Source organism: Sus scrofa, chromosome 7 (genome assembly GCF_054392235.1).
Source record: "Sus scrofa isolate SSC_HxYL_T2T_F1_AM1 chromosome 7, Sscrofa_HxYL_maternal_Yorkshire_Landrace_v2.0, whole genome shotgun sequence".
Lineage (NCBI taxonomy): Eukaryota > Metazoa > Chordata > Mammalia > Artiodactyla > Suidae > Sus > Sus scrofa.
Window position 1 is genome coordinate 128,645,688 of NC_139389.1, and position 23,775 is coordinate 128,669,462.

The 23,775-nt window shown below is 38.9% G+C and overlaps 1 protein-coding gene across 6 annotated transcripts in view; it reads right to left on the reverse strand.

Moving 5' to 3' along the window:
• The window catches only part of ATG2B (autophagy related 2B), a 79,684-nt gene that overhangs the window by 40,075 nt on the left and 15,834 nt on the right, over positions 1–23,775 (reverse strand). For 4 of the 6 annotated variants that reach the window (XM_021098162.2, XM_084966540.1, XM_084966539.1 and 1 more), the window contains 13 exon segments: positions 22,936–23,115; positions 19,112–19,208; positions 18,153–18,338; positions 16,853–17,007; positions 16,652–16,757; positions 15,551–15,812; positions 13,812–13,962; positions 11,314–11,406; positions 11,015–11,203; positions 8,253–8,526; positions 6,875–6,977; positions 3,912–4,107; positions 3,480–3,622 (listed from right to left, as the gene is read on the reverse strand). In XM_021098162.2, coding sequence (XP_020953821.2) covers positions 3,480–3,622; positions 3,912–4,107; positions 6,875–6,977; positions 8,253–8,526; positions 11,015–11,203; positions 11,314–11,406; positions 13,812–13,962; positions 15,551–15,812; positions 16,652–16,757; positions 16,853–17,007; positions 18,153–18,338; positions 19,112–19,208; positions 22,936–23,115 — 2,135 coding nt within the window. 6 annotated transcript variants of the gene reach the window in all.

Here is a 23,775-nt window from a genome sequence, read left to right on the forward strand (position 1 = left end):
GCCACCAGCCTGCCTACACCTCAGCCACAGCAACTCGGGATCCGAGTCATGTCTGCGACCTACACCACAGCTCATGACAATGCAGGGATCCTTAACCCACTGAGCGAGGCCAGGGATGGAACCTGTATCTCAGATTTGTTTCCACTGTGCCACAACAGGAACTCCCCTACCCCCATTCTCTTCGTAGGTGAAAGAGAAACTAACACTTTTTTTTTTTTTTTTTTTTTTTTTTTTTTTTTTTTGGCCGTACCCACAGCATGTGGAAATTCTGGGGCCAGGGATGGAACCCATACCATAGCTATGACCCAAGCCGCTGCAGTAGCAATGTCAGATCCTTAACCCACTGTGCCACTAGAGAACTCCAAAGTTATTACTTTAAATAAAACCTGCAGTTCATGGTATATGACCTGTAAATGTAAGTTTCATATGATTTTACTATGTTTTCCTTTTACATTTTTGGTCTAAACACAGTCTTGATACCATTAACTATAAATCATTGGATGATGTTTCCATCAAGAAAGAAAACACTTGGGAGTCCCCTTGTGGCACAGTGGAAACAAATCTGACTAATATCCACAAACACGTGGGTTTGATCTCTGGCCTCACTTAGTGTAAGGACATGGTGTTGCGGTAAGTGGTGGGGTAGGTTGTGGATGTGGTTTGGATCCGTGTGGCTGTGGCTGTGGTGTAGGCCAGCAGCTATAGCTTCGATTTGACCCCTAACCTGGGAACTTCCATACACCAAGGGTGCGGCCCTAAAAAGCAAAAAAAAAAAAAAAAAAAAAAAGGAAACCCCCCCAAAACCAGAAGATATTTAAGGAAGGCAGAGTCATTTATAATTCCTGCTCAGAAAAAAATATTTTTAAATGTTATATATAATAAAGTGTATTATGAAACATTTAGCAAAACTTGAATGGGGTCTGAGGATTAGATGGTTATATAAAATATTAATTTTCTTATTTTGATGGCTGAATTATGATTACACAGAAGAATGTTCCTGTTGGTGAGAAATACATACTCAATTGCTCAAGGGACAATCAAGTTAGCAACTTACTCTCAAATGGTTCAGGGAAAAAAGCTCTTTGTATTGTCCTTGCAACTTTTCTATGCGTTTGAACATTTTTAAAACAAAAAAATACACAAAGCCAAATAAGGTGCAAGTAATTCACACATGGAGTAACTTATATATGTGATTTACCTGAGCCACAGGGCGGAGACCACTACAGTAGCTATGTAATTCTAGGGGTTTCAGAGACAGACAAGTGGGCAGGGGAAGAGAGAACAGAAACTCTCTTAAGCAACCGCCGTTTAACCAGTTCCCCAGATGAATGGATACCCCCGAGTTCCCTGATTTAAGCTACCCCACCTGCCATGCTGACCAGGTTCCCCCATATGCTAACTGCTTGCTGCTGGTAGACAACTCTCCAGCCCACCTGACCCACCAAGGGTCAATTATGTTTGGCCTCATAGCTGCTCATCCCAGCTGTAAATGTAAGCATAGTTTAATTCAATATTGTGCTAACTCACGGCTTTTCAGTATATAGACTGAAGTGAAAAAAAACCTTACAAACCTGAAAGGGTTCTGCATTCATTGCTTTTTGTTGGCTGCACCCATGGCATACAGAAGCTCCCAGGGCAGAGATCAAACCTGAGCCACAGTAGTGACAAAATGGATCCTTGGAGTTCCTGTTGTAGCTCAGTGGAAACGAACCTGACTAGTATCCGGAGGACACAGGTTCGATCCCTGGCCTCACTCAGTGGGTTAAGGATCCGGCTTTGCCATGAGCTATGGTGTAGGTCACAGAGGTGGCTTAGATCTTGTGTTGCTGTGGCTGTGGTGTAGGGCAATAGCTACAGCTCCAGCTGGACCCCTAACCTGGGAACTTCCATATGCCATGGTGCAGCCCTTAAAAGAAAAAACAAAAGGATCCTTAACCCACTGAGCAATGAGGGAACTCCTGTATTCATTACTTTGAAATTATTTTTCCACTCTACTTTTAAGAAATTAAAATCTGAAAATTTTAGACAAAGCCTTCTGGGTACACATGAAGCAAACATTCTAACCAGTGGTTCATAATAAAAAAAAAAAAGGCCTTGTCCTGTATTTTTAAAAGTGGTAAATGAACAAATACTTGTAAACTGAATGTTTAAGGTATGTATTACTCTTCTGATATCTCAATTTAACCAAAGAGCCACATGCTCAATCAATGCAGAAGGAAAAAGAAACAGCTTTAGCCCTTCTGACCTCTGGGCTAGAGCTGAAACCAGTTGTCTCATTTTGCTCAGCCTTATTAGCTTTGCATACCTGTAAGCTCTTGGCAGACACTCCTCAACTATAAAATAAGAAGTAGTCTAGAGATTGGTGGTTTCCAAACTTTAGAACATGTATAAATCCAAATCTTATGTGATACCAAGTAAATCCACAGGAGAAACAACAGTTTGGAGTCAGAAGCTGAGCAAAAATCTGGATGACTTGTTCGCGTGTGGGAAGCTAGAGATGACAGACACTAAGGATTCTTTTTCTAGAACCCGACGTGACCGCTGTCCAGGTACACTAGAGCGAGTGGGAGCGGTAACAACAACAGCCGACTACTGAGTGCTCATTCGAAGCCAGGCGCTGGTCTCAGAACTTTCCAAATGCTGTCGGTCAGGTCAGTGTTTCAACGACCCCTGAGGCCTGTGTGAGCATCCTCTCCATTTCAGAGATGCGGAAACTATGCTCACAGGGACCAGGTGAACTGTCCGGGGTCTTCAGGGTCTACGATCTCTCCCCTTTGAAAGGCTACTTATTTCAACACATTTGCTTGGTATGTATGTTTAAGGATACTTAAATGCAATAAATGTAAGCTTTTATATTTTTTAATTATTTATTTTTTTTGTTTTGTTTTGGCCACATCCACAGCATGCAGAAGTTCCTGGGCCAGGGACCGAACTGCGCCATTGCAGCAGCAACAATGCCAGGTCTTTAACCCACTGCATCAGCTACCAAGAACTCCTAAATTTCAGTTTTTATATACAAGTTTACAAGTTAGAATTTCTAGTTCTAATAAGACGCTTTTTTTTTTTTTTTTTTTTTTTAAACTCTGAGAAGGGATGCTCCTTCTCCAAAGACTCTGGGACTTGGATTTACACAAGTATCTGTTGGCCCTCTACACAAGTATCTCCCAACTCTTTTCATGTCGCTGCACAAAAAAAGAAATTTTCTCAGTACTCTGTTGTAAGGTGATGGAGGGTGCCCAGCCAATCTGAAGATGGAGGAATTAAATATCTCACCCTCAAGTAACCAAACTACCAGATATACTAGTTAAGACACTCTACTATGACAACAGCCCATCATAACAGTCACAGTTTTATAATCAACACCCTACAAAGCAGATCCCATTAACGCAAGAGAAGCAAAGGGGGAAGAGGGAAAACAGAGAGGCAGTCAGGCAGGAAAGTTCCATCCCAAAGACTCAACTAAATGGGTCTGAACTCACCTATTATAAAGCTTCTCATAAAAGCTTTTATTAGGTAGTGTTACATGAATGTTGGGTAATGTAAGTTCCAGCACATAATGAGAATTGCTGATGGCTTTATCCTGAAACTCTGTCATTTCTACAGGGTCTCCTGGCATCACCATCTAAAACATAACAGATTCGTGCAAAAAAAAAAGAAAAAAAATGCATCAAATAACCATTTTATATTTAAAATAGCAGTAGCATCATCTTACCCTCCCCACGCGACTTGGTATGCGAGCAAATAAATAAGCATGCAACTTTAAGCCAAGGGAAAAAACAGGTGTTGTTCAATCAGAGAGCTAAAAATCTGGCAAAAACAATATACATAGTATTTTTTAAAAGATAAAGCATTAAAACCATTCCTCTCCGACAGAGGGCAGTTCCTTTGTTGCTTGCTCACTTTTATTTTACCTGTTCATTTTCAAACATCACTCTACGAGAAGAGAAGGGAGATGGGGCTGGTCGTCTCAGATCACAAACGTCTTTCAGGGAATGAGCGGCCCCCTCCTCCTCTTCCTGGTAGTGGCTGTCACTCTCCTCCGCCTCCTCGGCTGCTATTCTCTCCAAAATGGAATGCATGGTTGGTGGGTTTACTTTCAGTACAATTCTGATAGCAAAGACAATTGAAAAATCAAGATCTAAGCGTAATCCACAGAACTGACTTGTACACATATGGACACCAAGCCCACTGATTAATTAAATCATTAATAACAGAGGTCAACTTCTCTACAAAGTGGAGCATGCTATAAACTTAGACGTGTGGAACTGGTGAAACAATAAAAGAAGGCATTAACATTTTATACTTGACTAGTGAAAATTTGATCTTTTGAGATAAAAAGGTTATTTCAGAGTTCATTAAAAAACTTGTTTAAAAAAAACAGAAACAGACTCACACATACAGAAAACACATTTATGCTTACCAAAGGGGAAAGGGGGTAGGGAGGGGTAAACTAGAAGTTTGGGAGAAAGGAGTTTGGGATTTGCAGACACATACCACGAAATATAAAACAGATAAACAACAAAGTCCTACTGTAGAGCAAAGGGAACCATATTCAATATTCTACAATAAACCATAATGGAAAGCATATAAAGAAGAATGTATTTATGTATGTGTATAACTGAAAGACTGTGCTGTACACTGGAACCTACACATTATAAATCAACCATACTTCAATTTAAAACATTTTTATTCATTAAAAGGTAGCAAATTTTCCCTAAGAATTCCATTAATTATCATTAAACCTCCTACATGCCATCTCTTAGGCTGTTACAGAATACTTGCATACCTAAGAAACCTCAAGTTATGTAAACTGCTGAAATGAAAAAAGGAGACACTCATTAGGGAATATTTTCAGAATTGCAACAACAAAGTAAGCTTTTCCTTCAGGAATTTCAATAATAAAAGGCTTGTGTTAGCAGGGTGGTGTTTTATAGCTACAAACCCAAAATAACAGGAACTAACAGACTGTGATGACATTAGCTTTGCTCCAGAGCAAAGCCATTCCTTTCTTAACCCTCTGTGGCTCTCCACCAGCACAAGGCTTTGTGGGCTCCTTTTTATCAGCACGTCGGCCTGCTGTCAGGAGGAGGCATGGCACTCGCAAACAAACAGCCGTGCTGCATCAATAACAGCTTGTCTTCCCCTGAGTAAGTGGTGCCAGTTGGTTCTAGTTACAAATGAAAATGACTGTTTGGTAATTCATAGATATCCTAATGTAAACTGTGCTTTCAAAGTACCTAACTAAAGTAGATCCTCTTCCTATGAAAACTACTCATTAACAGACATGCACTGATCAGGCCTGTCCTAGGTGTTCCGACAGGTCTGGCACATACGGGACGGGAGGTAAAAGAAAGCAGGTAGGAAAACAGCACAAGAAAAATCACTTTAATTCCTAAAGACGCTTCACATACTCAGTTTTCAATAAAATAAAGCACTATTCTTCAGGGTAAAATAAGTTCTTTTAAATATAATCCACGCCCACTATCAGGCTAATGTATTTTAAAGAATGCAGTTCCCACTGTGGCTCAGTGGGTTAGGAACCTGACATTGTCCCCATGAAGATGCGGGTTTGATCCCTGGCCTCACTCAGTAGGTTAAGGATCCAGTGTTGCCTTGAGCTTCGGTGTAGGTTGCAGATGTGGCTCAGCTTGGATCCAGCATTGCTGTGGCTGTGGTGCAGGTGGCAGCTACAGTTCTGATTCAACCCACAGCCTGGGAATTTCCATATGGCAAAGGTGCAGCCATAAAAAGAAAAAGGAAGGAAGGGAGGGAGAGAGGGAGGAAAAAGAAACGGATAATTTCTTCTACCTAAGAAATCTTAAAGGGAGTTCCTGTCGTGGCTCAGTGGTAACAAACCCAAAGAGTACCCATGAGGATGTGGGTTTGATCCCTGGCCTTGCTCAGTGGGTTTAGGATCCGGGGTTGCCATGAGCTGTGGTGTAGGTCGCAGACTCAGCTTGGATCCTGAGATGCTATAGGCCGGCAGCTGCAGCTCTGATTTGACCCCTAGCCTGGGAACCTCCATATGCAGCAGGTATAGCCCTAAAAAAAAAAAACAAAACAAAAAAAAAACAGAGAAAGAAAGAAAAAAAAAGAAATCCTGAAGCAGTGTTTTTCCAAGTCCCACTGCAAAAGGTGTAACACCTGGTGTAATTTTTAAACCATACTGATGCCCAGGCTCTAACGCAGAAACTCAAGGTGGGCCCAAGAATCAGTGTCTTGTAAAAGCTCCCCAGATTTGAAAACACTTTTCGAAAACAATCACTGACGACAAAATTCATTTGGTGATTAACCAAACGGGGCTATATATCTTTTCAAATAAAGGCCTTTTTTTTTCCCCTTTTGTCCTTTTAGGGCCGCACCCATAGCATATGGAGGTTTCCAGGCTAGCGGTCGAATCAGAGCTGTTGCCACCAGCCTCCACCAGGCCACAGCAATACCAGATCCGAGCCACATCTGTGACCTACACCACAGCTCATGGCAACGCCAGATCCTTAACCACTGAGCGAGGCCAGGGATCGAACCCACATCCTTATAGATCCTAGTTGGGCTTGATACCCCTGAGCCCTGACAGGAACTCCTAAAGCCCTTTTTAAAAATGAACTATTTTTAAATGATTAATGATACTTTTGTCCGTCTAGTCAGGCTAGATAACTTGAGGCCAGAGAAAACATTTGATGTTTCCATTTCTGTCAGTGTCTAATAGACACCTTCGATAAATTATAAAATAAATATTGAGTACTAATTAATTTTTCCAGCTTCCTCTGGGTTCTCTTATCAAGGCTGGGTATGTTTAGGTTAAATTCAATAGCCAAAACACTGGTCAAAAAACTGCAGCAACTCGATGTGCGCATCACGTGCACTGCTCACTCACCGCGGCCAGTCGAAGTCATCCGGTGGCGTCGTCTCTCCATCGCCTCCACTAGTCACGTGGAAAAACTTAACGGACGGCTCTCCTTTATCTTCCTGGAATGACCCTACGAAAACAAGACTGGTTGATGGAAATGCGCTTCTTCTCAAATGCGAGCAGAAAAGACACTGTCCTGCTTCCAGGGGCAAAGATTGTCTACATCAGGGACAAGCCAGCACTACGTCCCACAGCCTTCACCTGTTTGCTCCTGTTGCACGCGGACATGTGGGGATGGGAGGAACCGATAAATTAAAGACGCCGTTTTCCCTTCAAACGCAAATTCTTAAGTGCCAAGGTTTACTGTGTAAGGGGCATAGTCATGACATGTGAAATATAAGAGTTACCACTCAGTGAGTGCCACTTAGGGATTATTCTTCATAAGAGTTTATACAGTTAATCTGGGAACATAGAGATACATCTGTTTTGTACCAAGCCCTGTAAGAATGACCTCTTCACAATATGTCTTTTCATTCCATTTTACAAAGAATGACTTGCCACCAGAATAATAAGTTTCTTATCACTAGAGACAAGGGAAGATTCCAGATAACCTGTAAAGGCTTTTTCATGAAATCATAATTGGAAATGGTCGATTTTAAATATCTCTAAAGATGTAAAACTCAGAACAAGGGGAGGAAAACCCAAGCCTATTTCCAGAGAAAGAGGTCAGCGCAACGGTGGCGGGGGCTGTAGTGGTGGTGGCTGGGGGTCGGGGCTGGAGAAGCCAGGGAGCAGAGAAGGGCCGTTTAGGAGCCACAGAAAATGTGAGGATCTTTTGGAGTTCCTCACACACTTGGTTCACTTTAGGTCTATATACTGTTTCCGTTAGTTGACAAAAGCAAAGAAATACAGGAAAACTTAAAAAAAAAAAAAAAAAGTTTTATAAAGAAAAGTCACTGGAGATTAGCCTCATGGTTGAAAGCTCAAGCTCTAGTGTCAGACTTGGGTTTGACTCTGGATTCTGCCATTACTACTACAGGACCTTGGAAGGTACCTCTTCAGAAGGTGACGGAGTCCTCACTTATAAAAGACAAACATAATTGGAAATATAATGTGTATGAAGCACTCAGCACACAGCAAACACAGAACGGCACTCAAAAACTTTTGGCTAGTATCAGCCCTACGCATGCTATTCTCCAAGTGAATAAATCGCCATGCATCAGCGTTTCCTTCAAAAACCTGATAAATATCACATATTTACAGTATTGGAAAAAAGGTGTTACTCTCGTTCCCTAAAGTATGTTCAACGTTATTATGTTTGGGGGCTGCCATATTTTTCCTACTGTAAGTTTCAAGAGCAGTTGTTTCTCTCTAGTGGCTCTCTTGTAGGCACGTTCAATCTTACCAACTAGTTCTCTAAAGGTAAGTTCCAATTTAACTTGTTCAGGGGTTGATCCTCCTATGAATTCAGTCTTAAATTCTAGATCCGTGAATGCTAAATGAAGAATCTCCTTCTGAAGTGACTTCTTAAACCATGGTCCTCTCTCTTGATCTGATCGAAGATCAGGTATCGGGAAGCGAACAGAAAGGTTTAATGCTGGTGTGGCAACTTGTACTGATACACGACAGTTTGCAGGGTTATGTGAGTCATCTAGAAATACTTCAGTGAAAGCTTTATGCTAAAACACAAAATGTCAAAAATATGCCAAAAGGTTAAATTAAGCAAATGAACATAAATGACACTAGGACACAACATCACAATAGATATAATCACTATGTCCTGATTCAGGATAATGCATTAAAATACAATGCATAATCAACTACTATTATATTAATTTCATGCTATGAAATTTTACAATGCAATGAAGCATATGGAAGTTCCCTAAAAAGACAATATAAAATAAAAATCACTAGAGCACCCAACATTCAATTTGAAAGATTTATCCACCAATAAGCTACTTCAAAGACTCTAATGTGAAATCAGACAAATTATGCCAAATGCAAAGGCCCATCCCCGACTCAGACTCATCGTTGTATTTCCAGGACTAAGACCAAGCCTGGGCATCACATGTTCCAAATGAACATTCCCTAAATAACTCACCCAGAGCCCTCACCCAATCAAACGGGATAATCCCATCAAATGACCCTTAGAAACCAAAACATGTATTCACCATTTACTTAAACCCTCATTGTAATAAAAGGGCCAACGAACATGCCCTTCCGATGAGTCCGTTTCTATTTCTTCTCTAAAATATATTTGAAGTCTTAGTCTAGAGTACAGCACAGGTGGTACCACTCCTCGATTTCGTTACTCGGTCTCTAACGTCCTAGATTAGGAAGTTCCATTTTACGCTAATACTTGCATTTTTAACAAACCTGTTCTTTCTCTCCCCTATTTGATTTTCGAACCCTCACTCTCAGCAAAAATAACTCAAGAGATTAAATCATCCCAACACATCTATGGCCAACAGCAAATATAGACAGTAGCCTGACAAAACTTAAAATAACCAGCAACCGTTGACAATTTGGAGTTCCCGTTGTGGCTCAGCAGAAACGAGTCTAGTATCCATGAGGACTCGGGTTCGACCTCTGGTCTCGGTCGGTGGCTTAAGGATCCGGCATTGCCATGAACTGTGGTGTAGGTTGCAGGTGCAGCTCGAATTGGGTTTCGCTCTGGCTATGGTGTAGGCCAGGGACTACAGCTCCGATTGGACCCCTAGCCTGGGAACCTCTATGTGTTGCGGGTGTGGCCTAAAATAACAACAACAACAACAACAAGAATTTAGAGAATGTTGATTTAATGTGATTACCCACCACTAATTAAGGGAGAGGCAAATAAGTAGAAAAATATCTTTTCCCTTTTCTTTCAAGCCAAAATTGTCTCTGTCTTGCCTGGTCCTAAAATTCCTAACAGACATCTTACAAATCTGAATTACTTAATATGTTTTTTTAGAAAAGAAATCAGAAGGGAGTTTCCATTGTGGCTCAGCAGCTTAAGAACCCGACTAGTATCCATGAGAATGTGGGTTCGATCCCTGGCCTCGCCCTTTGGGTTAAGGATCCAGTGTTGCCACAAGCTGCAGCATAGGTTGCAGATGCAGCTTGGATCTCATGTTGCTGTGGCTGTGGTGTAGGCCAGCAGCTGCAGCTCCAATTTGACCCCTGGTCTGGGAACTTCCATATGCCATGGGTGCAGCCCTAAAAAGCCAAAAACAAAAGAAAAGAAAAAAAAACAAGACATTAATCACCAGATCTACATAAAAGTGGTATTATTGTAATGTTCAATAACACTATGACAAATTACGTTCACTTATGAAGTATATCCTAGATTATATGGGCTACATATTACAGGAGATTCAAGAAGTTCATCACGTGTGAGTAGATAAAGTTTTGTGAGGATGTATAGTCACAAATTATAAAATTCAGATAGAAGTCTCCTGGTGGTGCAGGAGGTTAAGGATCTAGCATTGTCACTGCTATGGTACAAGTTCAGTCCCTGGCCTGGGAACTTCCACATGTCGTTGGCATGTCAAAAAAAAAAAAAAAAAAAAAAAAAAACCAAAAATCAACATAATCAATGCTACCAAATGATGTATTTCCATCCGCTCTTTTTCTACACAATTTTATTTACACTGTTACAATAAAAGTTTATGTGGAATAATACAGTCTTTTTTATTTACTATTTCTTCATGTTGCTTTACCATCTTTTGAATCATTTCAAGTGGCAGCAAAAAATTTTACTCAATACATTAGCACAACCTATTGAGCTAGTCTATTATCCAGACATAAAACACGTCACAAATTTTTTATTACTATAAATAATGGGGTTTTTTTGTTTGTTTTTTTTGCTTTTGAGGGCTGCACTCCTAGCATGTGGAAGTTTCCAGGCTAGGGATCGAATCGGAGTTGTTCCTGCCGGTCTACACCACAGCCACAGCAATGAGGGATCCTTAACTCACTGAGTGAGGCCAGAAGAGATCTAACCTGTGTCCTCATGGATACTAGTCGGGTTCATTACCACTGAGCCACAAAGGGAACTCCAATAATGCTGTTTTAATAACATGTGCTATTTAACCTATTAAGAATACTTAAGCTCAGAAATCATCCCAAGAAGCCTATTAGCTAGCTATAATTATGATAGGTATTTTCAACTTTTTAAATACTTACCAGACTAATATGCTTATTATATGAAGTATACATGTGAGATGCCATCATCTCCACTGTAGTAAGTTTTTGTGGTTGAAGCAAGGAATTTAACCTGTCCACAATACTGATGTCCAGCTCACAAAATACTGGATTTAATTTAATTTGTAATTCTGCCCTCTGAGGTACAGAACTAAGTCTTGCTTGATTACCCTTCAAAACAAAAGAAAGAAAAGAAAGCAAGCATTAATATGATCATCAACAATTCTATAAAATTAAGTTAAACTTTTTACAGGTGGTAGTCATACAGAGCGATCTCTTACCTGGGGTCCTTTATTCTCAGAATGCTTATAGTGAAGCTGAAGACACACAGGGGGGTGGGAATCAGTCCGTTCTTTGGAATGGAACGTTAAAAGCTTAAAAACAAACATGAAGATAAATTAAATGTACAATATTAAGCCCTAATTAATCACATTAATTAGTAGAGGACCTATCATAATAGAGGGGAGAGCTTTTTGAAGTCAAAAAAGCAGGTTTAAACTTCATTTTTGTCACTTACTAGCAATGTGCATTATTTTAGGTTAGTTCGTTAACTTCTGTGGTACTTAGTATCACATCTGCAAAATATGTGAGGATTCAAAAAAGCATTCTGAAAATAAGACACAAGGGCAAACTAATAGCAATAAAAACATTATTTTGATAGTTTTGAAAAGTTTCTCTAGGATATTCTTTTAGGATAGGAAAAAATCAGGTTAATAATAAATGAACACAAGACATTTCATTTATCTTGAACACTGTTACAACACAGTAAGTATTCTGCTATTATTTCGTGAATAATAGAATTCTTCTGAAATTAAGAGTGCTTGGAAAATGAGTGAAATGAAGCCATTTGTCCCACAATTTTCAACTCTAAAAATTTAATACACTCTTATAATGGCCTTGAACTCTATATTTAAAATGAGTATACTATCCAAGGCAATCTACAGATTCAGCACAACCCCTATCAAATTACCAATGGCATTTTTCACAGAACGATACCAAAGATTTTTTTCAAGTTGTATAGAAACACAAAAGACCCCAAACATCCAAAGCAATCCTGAGAAAGAAAAATGGAGCCAGAGGAATCAGGCTCCCTGACTTCAGACTATACTACAAAGCTACAGTCATCAAAACAGCATGATACTGGCATAAAAACAGAAATTTAGATCAATGAAACAGGATAAAAAGCCCAGAAATAAACCCAAGCACCTATGATCAATTAATCCACCACAAAGGAGGCAAGAATATACAATGGAGAAAAGACAGTCTCTTCAGCAAGTGGGAAAACTGGACAGCTACATTAAAAAAAAAAATGAAATTAGAATACTCTCTAACACCATATACACACACACACAAAAACCCCAAAATGGAGTAAAGACCTAAAAGTAAGACTGGATACTATAAAACTCTTAGAGGAAAACATGGGCTAAACACTCTCTAACATAAATTGCAGCAATATCTTCTCAGACCCACCTCCTAGAATAATGAAAATAAAAACAAAAATAAACCAATGGGACCTAATTAAACTTAAAAGTTTTTGCACAATAAAGGAAACCCTAAAAAAAAAAAAATGAAAAGACAACCCACAGAATGGGAGAATATATTTGCAAATGAAACAACTGACAAGTGTTTAATCTCCAAAATATACAAACACTTCCTGCAGCTCAACATCAAAAAAAAGCAGTCAAAAATGGGCAGAAGATCTAAATAGACATTTCTCCAAAGAAGACATACAGATGGCAAAAAAAAAAAAAAAAAAAAAATGAAAAGATGCTCAACATCACTAATTTTTAGAGAAATGCAAATCAAAACTACTATGAAGTACCACCTTACATCAGCCAGAATGGACATTATCAAAAAGACTATATACAATAAATGCAGGAGAGGGTATGGAGAAAAGAGAACCCTCTAACACTGTTGGTGGGAATGTACATTGGTGCAATCACTATGGAAAACAGTATGGAGTACATTAAAAAACTGAAAATAGAATAATATAAGAATAATATTCTTATTAATAAATAATAAGAATAACCACATAATCCAGCAATCCCACTCTTGGGCATCTATCCAGAGAAAAACATAATTTGAAAAGTTACATGCACCCCAGGGTTCACTGCAGCACTTATTTACAATAGGCAAGACATGGAAGCAACCTAAATATCCATCAACAGAGGAATGGATAAAGAAGATGCGGCACATACATAGAATGGAAAATTACTCAGGCATAAAAAGAATGAAATAATGCCATTTGCAGCAACATGGATGGATCTAGAAACTATCATACTAAGTGAAGTTAGACAATGGAAGACAAACATTGTATATCCCACTTACATGTGGAATCTAAAAAAAAGGATACAAACGAACTTATTTGCAGAACAGACCAAAAGGGATAGGTGAGGGGGTAGAAGGGACAGACTGGGGGTTTGGCATTGGCCTGTGCACACTAAGGTATATGGAATGACTGGACCCTGGAGACATGCTATGTGTAGCACAGAGAACTCGACTCAATGTTCTGTGATAATCTGTGTGGGAAAGAATCTGAAAGAGAATGGATATGTGCATATGCGTTGTACAGTAGAAATTATCACAACCTTGTAAATCAATTATACTTGGTAACACTTGAAAAAATCTTCTTCGACAAAATGTAAGTGCAAACACACACCAAAAGTCTTCCTATACAACTTCCTACCTTTTCTGAAGAAAATCACTGTTCTTCATACAACACTTAAAAACCAAGACAGATTTAAAGACTAACCCTAAGAGAAACGCATCCGGCAGTTACCTCTGTATAGTGAGGCGGAACAGAATGAGAGTCGGTGGGAAACAGGCACTCCAAAAGTTCCATTTGCCCGATGGACATGTCCGTGCTGAAACATCGGGAGGCTGATCTCTGTCTTTGTTCATAGGATACTTTGATGCCAGTACCTATAAATCTATTACGAAAAAATGCAGCAGTTAAGAGTATCCATATACTTCCAGATTAAACAACACGTCAAAAAATAGTACGCAAGTGTTAATACTTACCTGTCCGGACAAGTTCAAAGTGTTAGTAATAACAAAGAGTCTTAAGGATATTAATCAGAAAGATTGCTTCAAATTTCCCATTCCCTGACATAGGATAAAGAAATCAGATCTGGAGTTCCCACTGTGACTCAGCAGTAACGAACCCAACTAGTACCCACAAGGACGGAGGTTCAGTGGGTTAACCTGCCTCGCTCAGGGGGTTAAGGATCTGGTGTTGCCATGAGCTGTGGTCACAGACACAGTTCAGACCCCATGTTGCTGTGGCTGTGGTGTAGGCCAGCTGCTACAGCTCCAATTCCATCCCTAGCCTGCGAACTTTCATATGCCATGGGTGAGGCCCTAAAGAGACAAAAGAAAGAAAACAGCCATGCTGATAGAAAATTATCAAGCATGTATTTCCCAACACTACCCCTTCCTCTCCTACACTTTTAAATTTACACTGCAGTAGATAAAATCTTTAAATCTGTAAAATACATACAATAGTTCCTTAAAATTATCTAGAAGGATCTTGCAGTATTTTAAAAACTTTAATCAGTGGAATTCAAATGAAGTTCTTCTAGTTTTTTTATTTTTTTGCTTTTGTTGTATTTCCTACTGGCAGATATTTGAAACCTTGTCAAAAGCAGGGAAAAAAATATTTTTGAACTTTTATTAAAAATATAATCCTAACCTGTTGAGCTTCTTTTGCTAGATGTAAAAACTACTTTGCATGTTAATTTTGATACTTTAAAAAGTTAAAATAAAAGCCAAAAGTATTTTCTAAAAATATATGTGCCCAAGTCATAATACATAATGGCATTATGAGCGGACAATATACAGATCACTCTCATGTTAAAATAAATAATAGTGCATATTAATGTTATATATGCATTTATTAATGTAATTATATCCTTATCTATTAAGACTCAGTGCATGACAAGATCAGTGTTTATTTGAACAGCTTTGTTGTTTTTTTTTTTAAGCAGAAGTTGAAAACATGTGAGAAAAAGGATTGTATACTTGTATGTGTAACTGGGTCACCATGCTATACAGTAGAAAATCGACAGAACACTGTAAACCAGCTATAATGAAAAAAATATATATATATTTGTAAAAAGAAAAAAAAAAGTTGAAAACATAGCATCCAAGCTAACAATCAGCCTTGGTATCATTTCTCACCCAAGTGAATCACTTCCATGCAGCTTTCTGTTAATCCATTCTCCTCTCACTACCACTGCCATCTCTGCTGAGCCAGGGACAATAAGAAAAATGAACTAAAGAAAATTTAGAAAACGCTAAACCACATAGCTCTTATATCTGAATGTTTCATATGCCAAACAACCTGAATGAGAGATTCTATGGCAAACATCTTTGCAGCACTGCAAGAAAACCTCACTCATTCCACCCACTGACAAATAAAATGCAAATTAGGAAAACAAATGGAAATGGGTGGATAGATAAATGAAACGTCTACATTTGGTTCTTTTTCAAAGATCATTGGTAAATATAAGATTTTACCTAAGGTGATCATGAGAACAAGCTTCTGCAAATACTGCTCGAAAAGACTTAAAATCTTCCGTTGAAAATCCCGCTGGATCAATCTTTTCTATACAAGTAAAGAATTCTATCGCCATGGGTGTCAATGGATTAAGATTCAATGACGTTTCAGGTGGAGATAAAGGATCGATGTGAAGCACAGAGATTGAAAAAGTTCCCACAGCTAGTCTAAAAATAAGTTCAGGCCTGGATTCATCCACTGAAACAGATCTGGTAGGGTGAGCTGAAAGACAGGTGTTGATATCCATAAAATGTATTACTTAAAACAATCCATTATATCAAATTTATATTTACTCAAGTGTTAGCTTTAAAATCAAACCTGAACTGAGGTTTGTTTTAAAAAACATGAGATTACACAACAGCTTGAGTGATACTAAACAAGTAAAATAAACTATAGTCTTTCTACGTTTAAATCTAGGATCCTTGATACCCGAAGTAGTAAAAAATACAATATGAGGAAGTTCCCCTCTGGCACAGCAGGTTAGGAATCTGATGTTGCCACAGCTGTGGTACAGGTCACAGCTACACTGCAGGTTCAATCCTTGGCCCAGGACCTTCCACATGCCATGCGTGTGGCCAAAAAAAAAAAAAAAAAAAAAATTACAATATGAAACATATGAACAAAACTTTGCACTAAATAAAACTATTGGAAAAAGTCAGGGATTAACCAGAAGCTGCTCATCAAATTTTCCTTTAAGCCTTATGTCTATCTCAATTAAATTTTGCAGGAAAGAAACCTGAGGTTCTCTGTCATGGAAAGTGTAAATAAATGGTGAAACAAAAATCAGATTGTTGATTGAGACTCCTAAACTATAACAATAATATGAAACTTAATTTAAATACACAAGGAATACAATAATAGGCAACTATTCTAAAACACTTCACAATGGACAATGCTTCATTTTCTTTCTAAACTTTATGAAATGGTGTAGACCAAAGAAAATTTTGTGAAGAAAAAGAAAAGGATCAGTAGAATGGCATTTTTAAAATAAACTTGTTTTTAATTTTTACGTTTTTAAAAATCCCAGTGCAAACTATCAACAGGTGTCTTTTTTTACTTACAAGTTTTCTGTAAAGACGCCGGGTGAACTAGGTTGGATGGTAGTGTTGATCCTCTCACTGGCTGGTCTTTCTGGTGATCAAGGAAATCTCCCCATGTTGGCTGAAGCTAGAAAGTAAGGTTTTTTTTGAAGCACATGAATGAAGTGCAAAATTTCAAAAGCAGCTATTTAAGAATAGAACAAAAATTAAGTAATACTTTACCACAGTAGTACTTAATGGAGATCCTGCTGGAGTATTTGTGTATGTACTAGTTAATGATAACTCAAGGTCCATATTTGGGGGTTCCCCCAGGGGTGGAAGAGAAGAGAGACTGTGGGACATGTCCATATCGGCCATGGAGAAGAAAACTTCTTCTTCTAGAGAGAATTACACTTGGTCAGTCTTATTATAATTCCACCAATGTACATCCTTAAATAAGCTAGTATACATTAATATCACATTCTTCCTTCAGAGTCTCTGAGGTGTAGTGATGACCTAAATTTTGTTATTTCCAAAAGGGTAGTTTCTTTGGATCTGAGATATTAATGGCATAATAAAAACTCAACTGAATATAGGTTAATGAAAGGCTAAGCCAGCCTACTTGTGAACTTTTTTTAACTATATGATAAGCTGGATTACATAGTGTGTGTGTGTGTTTATTTTATTTTTGTCCACAGGATGCAGCAGCTTGATGTGGGATCTCAGTTCCCAGACCAGGGATTGAACCTGAAAGTGCCAAGTCCTAGCCACTAGACCACCAGGGAACCCCCTATATGGTATATTTTTAAATGTCATATGATTTTAAAATAGTATAAATATCCTGCAAGCTCTGGTTTCACATGGGCATAGCTATTTCTTGAAAGAAAAAAAAAAGAGTTGAATAATTTATTTAGAATTCTATTTACATTTCACTTCTTTCTGGAGATTGTTTACCCTCATACAAATGAAGTCTGCTATGACCAAAGTTTCTTGAGTAGACTTTTAATTTTTTTATTTAGTTCAACATTCCATATTTAAAGTGATTCTTATTATTTATGAAGCACTTATTATTAGTGCTTACATATTCTGAAAAACCTGTAAATGCAAAGTAAACCAGGTAAAGACTGTATTTACATATAAGTGACAGCAAGATTAATAGACAAAAAGTTCCCAAAGGAACTGCCAGCTGTGGCAGTGACAATGCCAGATCCTCAACCCACAAAGGAACCCCTAAATCCACGTGTGTGTGTGTGTATGTGATCTCCTTTTTAAATCCACATTTTTAACTGACTTTCTGTGGAATAAATCATGACTTATGAATAAAACTACACAATTAGAAAAGGATACTGCAGCACATGTGCCAATGCATGACTATAATGCTGTAGTTATATCAACTTACAATGTTAAACCTTCGCACAGCATCAATCTTCTATTTTTCATTACTGAAGTCCATTTCGCAGCAGCCAAAATGAAACTGACCTTGCTCTGGAGTGTATGATTATGACAGTATATGATTCTGGAGTCAACTTTTTGAGGCGCTTACCCCGGCTAGAAGGTGTTCGAGCTGTTTCTGTCTCATAGAAGCTTTGCTCTGAGGATACACCTGCGGAGAGGGAATCTTTCCTCAAATAATACCGGTTTAATTCCATCTGAATGCGATACTCATCTTCTTGCTGCATGGGTCGATTTTTTCTATCTTTATTAGCTAACCCAATTTTGCTTGAATTTTCTTCAAGTATACAAAAGGAAAGCAAAACAGTAATTGAATTTGGAGTTAATTCTTTCTCTCCAATCCACTTATCCAGTATCAACGGCAATGGGGTACTACAGTCAGTGCAAAACCATCATTTAGTATTAATCAGACATCTATGCAACAGCTCTAAGCAGCTAGCTGGGAATCACAGATCTTATCTTTGATAATTAAGTCATGCAAAAAGTTTTAAAAAAAGGAGTTCCCGTTGTGGCGCAGTGGTTAACAAATCCGAATAGGAACCATGAGGTTGCGGGTTCGATCCCTGGCCTTGCTCAGTGGGTTAAGGATCCGGCGCTGCCCTGAGCTGTGGTGTAGGTCACAGACGTGGCTTGGATCCCATGTTGCTGTGGCTATGGCGTAGGCCGGTGGCTACAGCTCCGATTAGACCCCTAGCCTGGGAACCTCCATATGCCACAGGTGCAGCCCTAGAAAAGGCAAAAAGACAAAAAAAAAAAAAAAAAAAAGCTTTAAATGTGTGCTATTTACTGTGTTTAAGAATTATACCTTCTCATTTTTATGAAGTGCTATCCCCAAGCAAGCAAGTCAGTCAGTTCTGAAAATGTTAAATATGTGATACAAATCTCTGCTAATCACAGAATTCCAAAAGATCCCATCAAATTTAAACACTGGGGATCCTTACTTACAATACATCTTTAAGTTTACACATTCCTATGTAATAATAAAATTTGTATTTGTATGCTATACATTTTAACAAAACGTCTTAAAGAATTAATAACATTTATACTTGCCTGGTCCAGCAATAGCTGCTAACATATCCAAAAGCAGGTGTACCTGTCTTGGCGACAGGAACAGATGTATAGAGTCTATCTGTCCATCAATATCCAACTTCAAAAAGAAAGAAAGAAATTACTCAAGATGAACACTCTTTATAAACTTATCACTGCAAATCCCAGTATATTTTAATGCACTCAGAGGAATACTGATCGTTTAGTCTTGGAGACCTTCAGCTAAGATTCTCTCTACTGATTCACATAATCTAAATGGAAAGATGTACGGCCACTAACTGTTGTTCTAAGAGAGGAAATTCTCCTGGGAAAGTCCATGTTGGCAAGTCCAATGTCATACTTTGCGTCTCTTCTGAATATTTAAGGTATGTGAGGGAGGGCCCTAAGACAGAGTCTCCAAGAAAGAATATTAAGACAGCAGTAATAGAGTATTCATTCCCAACATGATTTCAAAAGACTCAAACCATAATCTTTAAAACTTGATTCAAGCCGAGAGCAAATAAAGCTGGCTTTCGTGCGTTTGCCCATGGATCACACTCCTTTCTAGAACTTAAGGACCTTCTCTGCCAACAGCACTAAATGCCCTCTCTGCTGCACAAAGCCCCCTCTCCACTGGGCATGGAGCCATGGCTGAGGGTGCTTGTGTAGAATGCCCTTCTCTTTTCCAACTCTCTCCATTTTTCCTTCTAGAAATAAAGGCCCCATCCCACTCTTACCCTGATTCCTGTGGAGTACACCTGACAAAGGCAATGCCTCTATTCTCTGCATCACATTCTGAAAAGCTGAATATGCTTGCCTTACTTTTCATTTACCGCCTCTTAGTTCTAATGCTGATACCGACGCCTATGATCTTGATGCCATTTTACAATTTTCACAGAATTCAATTAAGAAAATACCCTTCTATTTGGAAAATGGCATTTTCTCAGGAAAAAGCAAATTCCTTCTGAGTCTAAAAACAACAAAAATTATGTAGAGACTTTGAGATAGTTCCATGGTCTAACTACTGAAATAATGCATTCGCCACTGCTAGTCAGCATCTCTATCGCCTTTGCTTTGGGGACTGGGGCCCTACGTCAGATGCTCTCATTTCCTCTAATTCTTAGCACCTCTCCTGTTCCACAGACGAGGAAACGGGCCTCAAAGACTGTGATCTGCACAGGCCACCTAACAGCGCCAGAGGCCGGCTTCTGACCAGCTGACCCGGGAGTGCTTCTCTAGGTCTCCTTGCTGACTGCTAGTGCCCCAGGCCATGAATCAGCAAGGAGACAGCCTGGGAACAGCAGGAAAATCTCTGATTATAACTGAACTTAAAATTCTGTTAACTTTTTAGAACTGAAAGCAGTCTGATTTTCATTAGAATGCATGATTAAGAGTTTCCTTCCTAATTTTCATAGAAGCACTCATTATTTGTAATTCTGGGTTTGGCATACAAAGAACAGGGTACATATTACTTTCCTCTGGAAATATAAAAGATAGAACATGATAACTAAAATAACAAATTTCAAACTCAATTGTAACATGGTAATTAAAGCAAAATGTCTCTAAATTCAATGTAGGCAGTCCCCTATTTTCATACACAATGCATTCCTGAAAATATCTGATAAAACTGAGTATATGCAACACCAAACTTACAAACGATTTGAGGAGTGAATAGTCTCAGAGAACTAAAAAAAACCACGAAATCCTTCCTAACATTTTGATCCCAGTTGAAAGACTTAAGTCTAATGATGGAGAGTAAAGATCTGACACTCTGGGCACCTCTAATTAATTCCATCTTTGTCTATGCTGTACTAAGTTCATGAGATCTAGGTTTCTCAATGCTACTCTTGAGAACTTTAATTTTTCCATTGAACACTCATTTTCATTAAATAAGAATAAAAGGTACTCAAACACTCCAACTGCCACCAAAAAATTACCATAGAGGCAAGCACAGTAACATCTCCAATTAAACTCTGGCTACCAGACAGCTGTTCCAGCTGTTCACTTGTCACCAATACACAGATGTCCAAAAGTAACATCTAAAGTCAATTCATAACGTGCAAAAGTCTGAATCTGTATGAAAATTAAGTACACAGGTATTGAGGACTAGTTATAACTATAAACAGAAGTAAAGAAATCATCGCCACGATCCTTCCTTCTCCAAGGACTAGCAAACCCTTCCTCAGAGGCTGGATGTTTCCAGAGGGAGGCCCTGCAGTGTTTACAGAGACCCAGGGCTCTCCGCTCCATTAACAATCCCTTTCTGTTATTTTATGAAGCGCTTTAAGACCTGTGAAAGGAGCTGATGCTGCGTCTGAGGCAGCAGTGACCCAAGGGAAGGTGGGGGTCGCTCGTAGGAGCGCTGTCATTCTCACCTCCCTCTCCTCCAACTCTAACCAGGTGCTGCAATCCAGGGAAGGATCTGGGGGTCCTTCAGTCTTCTGAAAACCTTTTACGCAGGTCCATCTGCACGCAGGGGCTCCCTCTCCTGTGTTCTCACAGCTGCACCTCTGCCCCTTATTTTATCTTTTACTAAGACAAAGCTTGTATTTCCACTCATACCTGCATCTGCCTGGTACACAGCAGTCACTCAAATGTCTACAACTAGTTAGGTCAGCGAATAAACAAATGAATAAATCCTGGTATCTTCCTAAACTGCATTTTACACTGACTATATAGAAAACTAGTTCTCAAGAGTCTGAAAATAATGCTTGGCAGACACATTATTTATTAACTGAATAAATAAACACAAGTTTCCAGATTTTCCAGAGTGTTCAGTATTGTTTCCTAGGAAACAAGTACAGTTCTTATCTTTATAGTGTCCTCAAAACTCTATGAGAGGAGTTCCCGTCGTGGCTCAGTGGTTAATGAATCTGACTAGGAACCATAAGGTTGCAGGTTCAAGCCCTGGCCTTGCTCAGCGGGTTAAGGATCCGGCATTGCCATGAGCTGTGGTGTAGGGTGCAGACACGTCTCAGATCCCGAGTTGCTGTGGCTGTGGCGTAGGCCGGTGGCTACAGCTCTTATTCGACCCCTAGCCTGGGAACTTCCATATGCCATGGGAGCAGCTCAAGAGAATGGCGAAAAAAAGCCAAAAAAAAAAAAAAAGCTGAGACATCATGGGGAAAAAAACCTCTTTTCCTAAATACTGTACAACTATAAGAATGGTCATTCCATTCAACATACACAGTCGATTATTTTTACATATACGTAAGTAAACATCTCCTTCAATCAACTTGCTTTCTGAAATTTCTCTCTTCTTTAAACTTTTCAATTTTATGATGATAGAAAGAGACTCTTTAAGAATGTGAACTAACGAACATGTCTGAAAGTAGGGTCAAGTGAGTATAGGAGACAGCTCCAAATCCTGAGCGGCAGCAGCTGGCCAAGGGCCATTCTCATGAACTCTGTGACCTTGAAGACAGAGGCACCAGCTGAGAGTAAACTGACTCCAAGACAGTGGGTACCCTGCTTACAGGATAATCCATGGCAACCAATTGGTGGGTCACTGTACAGATTAAAGAATGCTTGCAGGGAGTTCCCATTGTGGCGCAGCAGAAACAAATCCAACTAGGAACCATGAGGTTGGGGGTTCGATCCTGGCCTCACTCAGTGGGTTAAGGATCTGGCGTTGCTGTGAGCTGTGGTGTAGGTCACAGACGTGGCTCGGACCCTATGTTGCTGTGGCTGTGGTTGTGGCCAGCAACTATAGTTCTGATTCAACCCCTAGGCTGGGAACCTCCATATGCCACGGGTGCGGCCCTAAAAAATAAAAACAAAAACAAAACAAAAAAAAAGAATGCAGTTTTATTTTGCTTTTAACTACAGAAAAGAAAACAAATACTTACCTTAGCTCCAGGAAGTACTTCATTCTGTTTCAGTGTGAGACTCAACTCCAACCTACCAATTAGCCCTCCAATCTGCACTGGATCCGATGGTGCCACCTCTGGCAAATTTCTAGTTAGTTGTGGGTGTGGCTCATAAACAATTTTGGGATTCCAGCTAGGTGACAGCTTTGGCTCAGTTTCCTATAGTAACGCAATAGGAAAAAAAGTAATTCTTTACAATACCTTAGTGTAAATAAATTGAAATACAAGATGCAATGATCAATTTAAGAAGAAGAAGGTATTTGACATGAAAACTGTATTATATGACAATGAATAAACCAGTACCGTACAGCCAGCATGAATGATAGCACAGTACCTTAATAAAGGCAGACCGTGGGAAAGGACTTCGTGAAAAAAATACAGTATCTGTTCATATTATATAATAAGAAAATGCAGTGGACATTCTATAATTACAAAATCTGATTTATGAAATAAAGTAAAGATAAATTATGGAGTGACAAATTTACAAAAGGACTCTCTACTCTTAGCAGTGATTAGTAGAGTACCTTAATTATACAGCTTCAAAATAGGACTTAAGATACATTTTTAGCAATATATTCCTTACGTAAGGTAAATGTGAACACTGATTTCCTGTTTTTATTGGAAAAAGGATATTAGATGTTACTATACCATTCCCCCCAAGCACAGCATTCATTGTTTCTCTATGAAATTAATACACGGCAAACTTGAAGAAACGGTATTAATTATAAATGTAAGTATTTTGAAATCTCTGAAATGTATGTCTCCATTACTGACTATTCATATGAACTCCCAGTTCAGAGGGAACCCAACAGCACATAT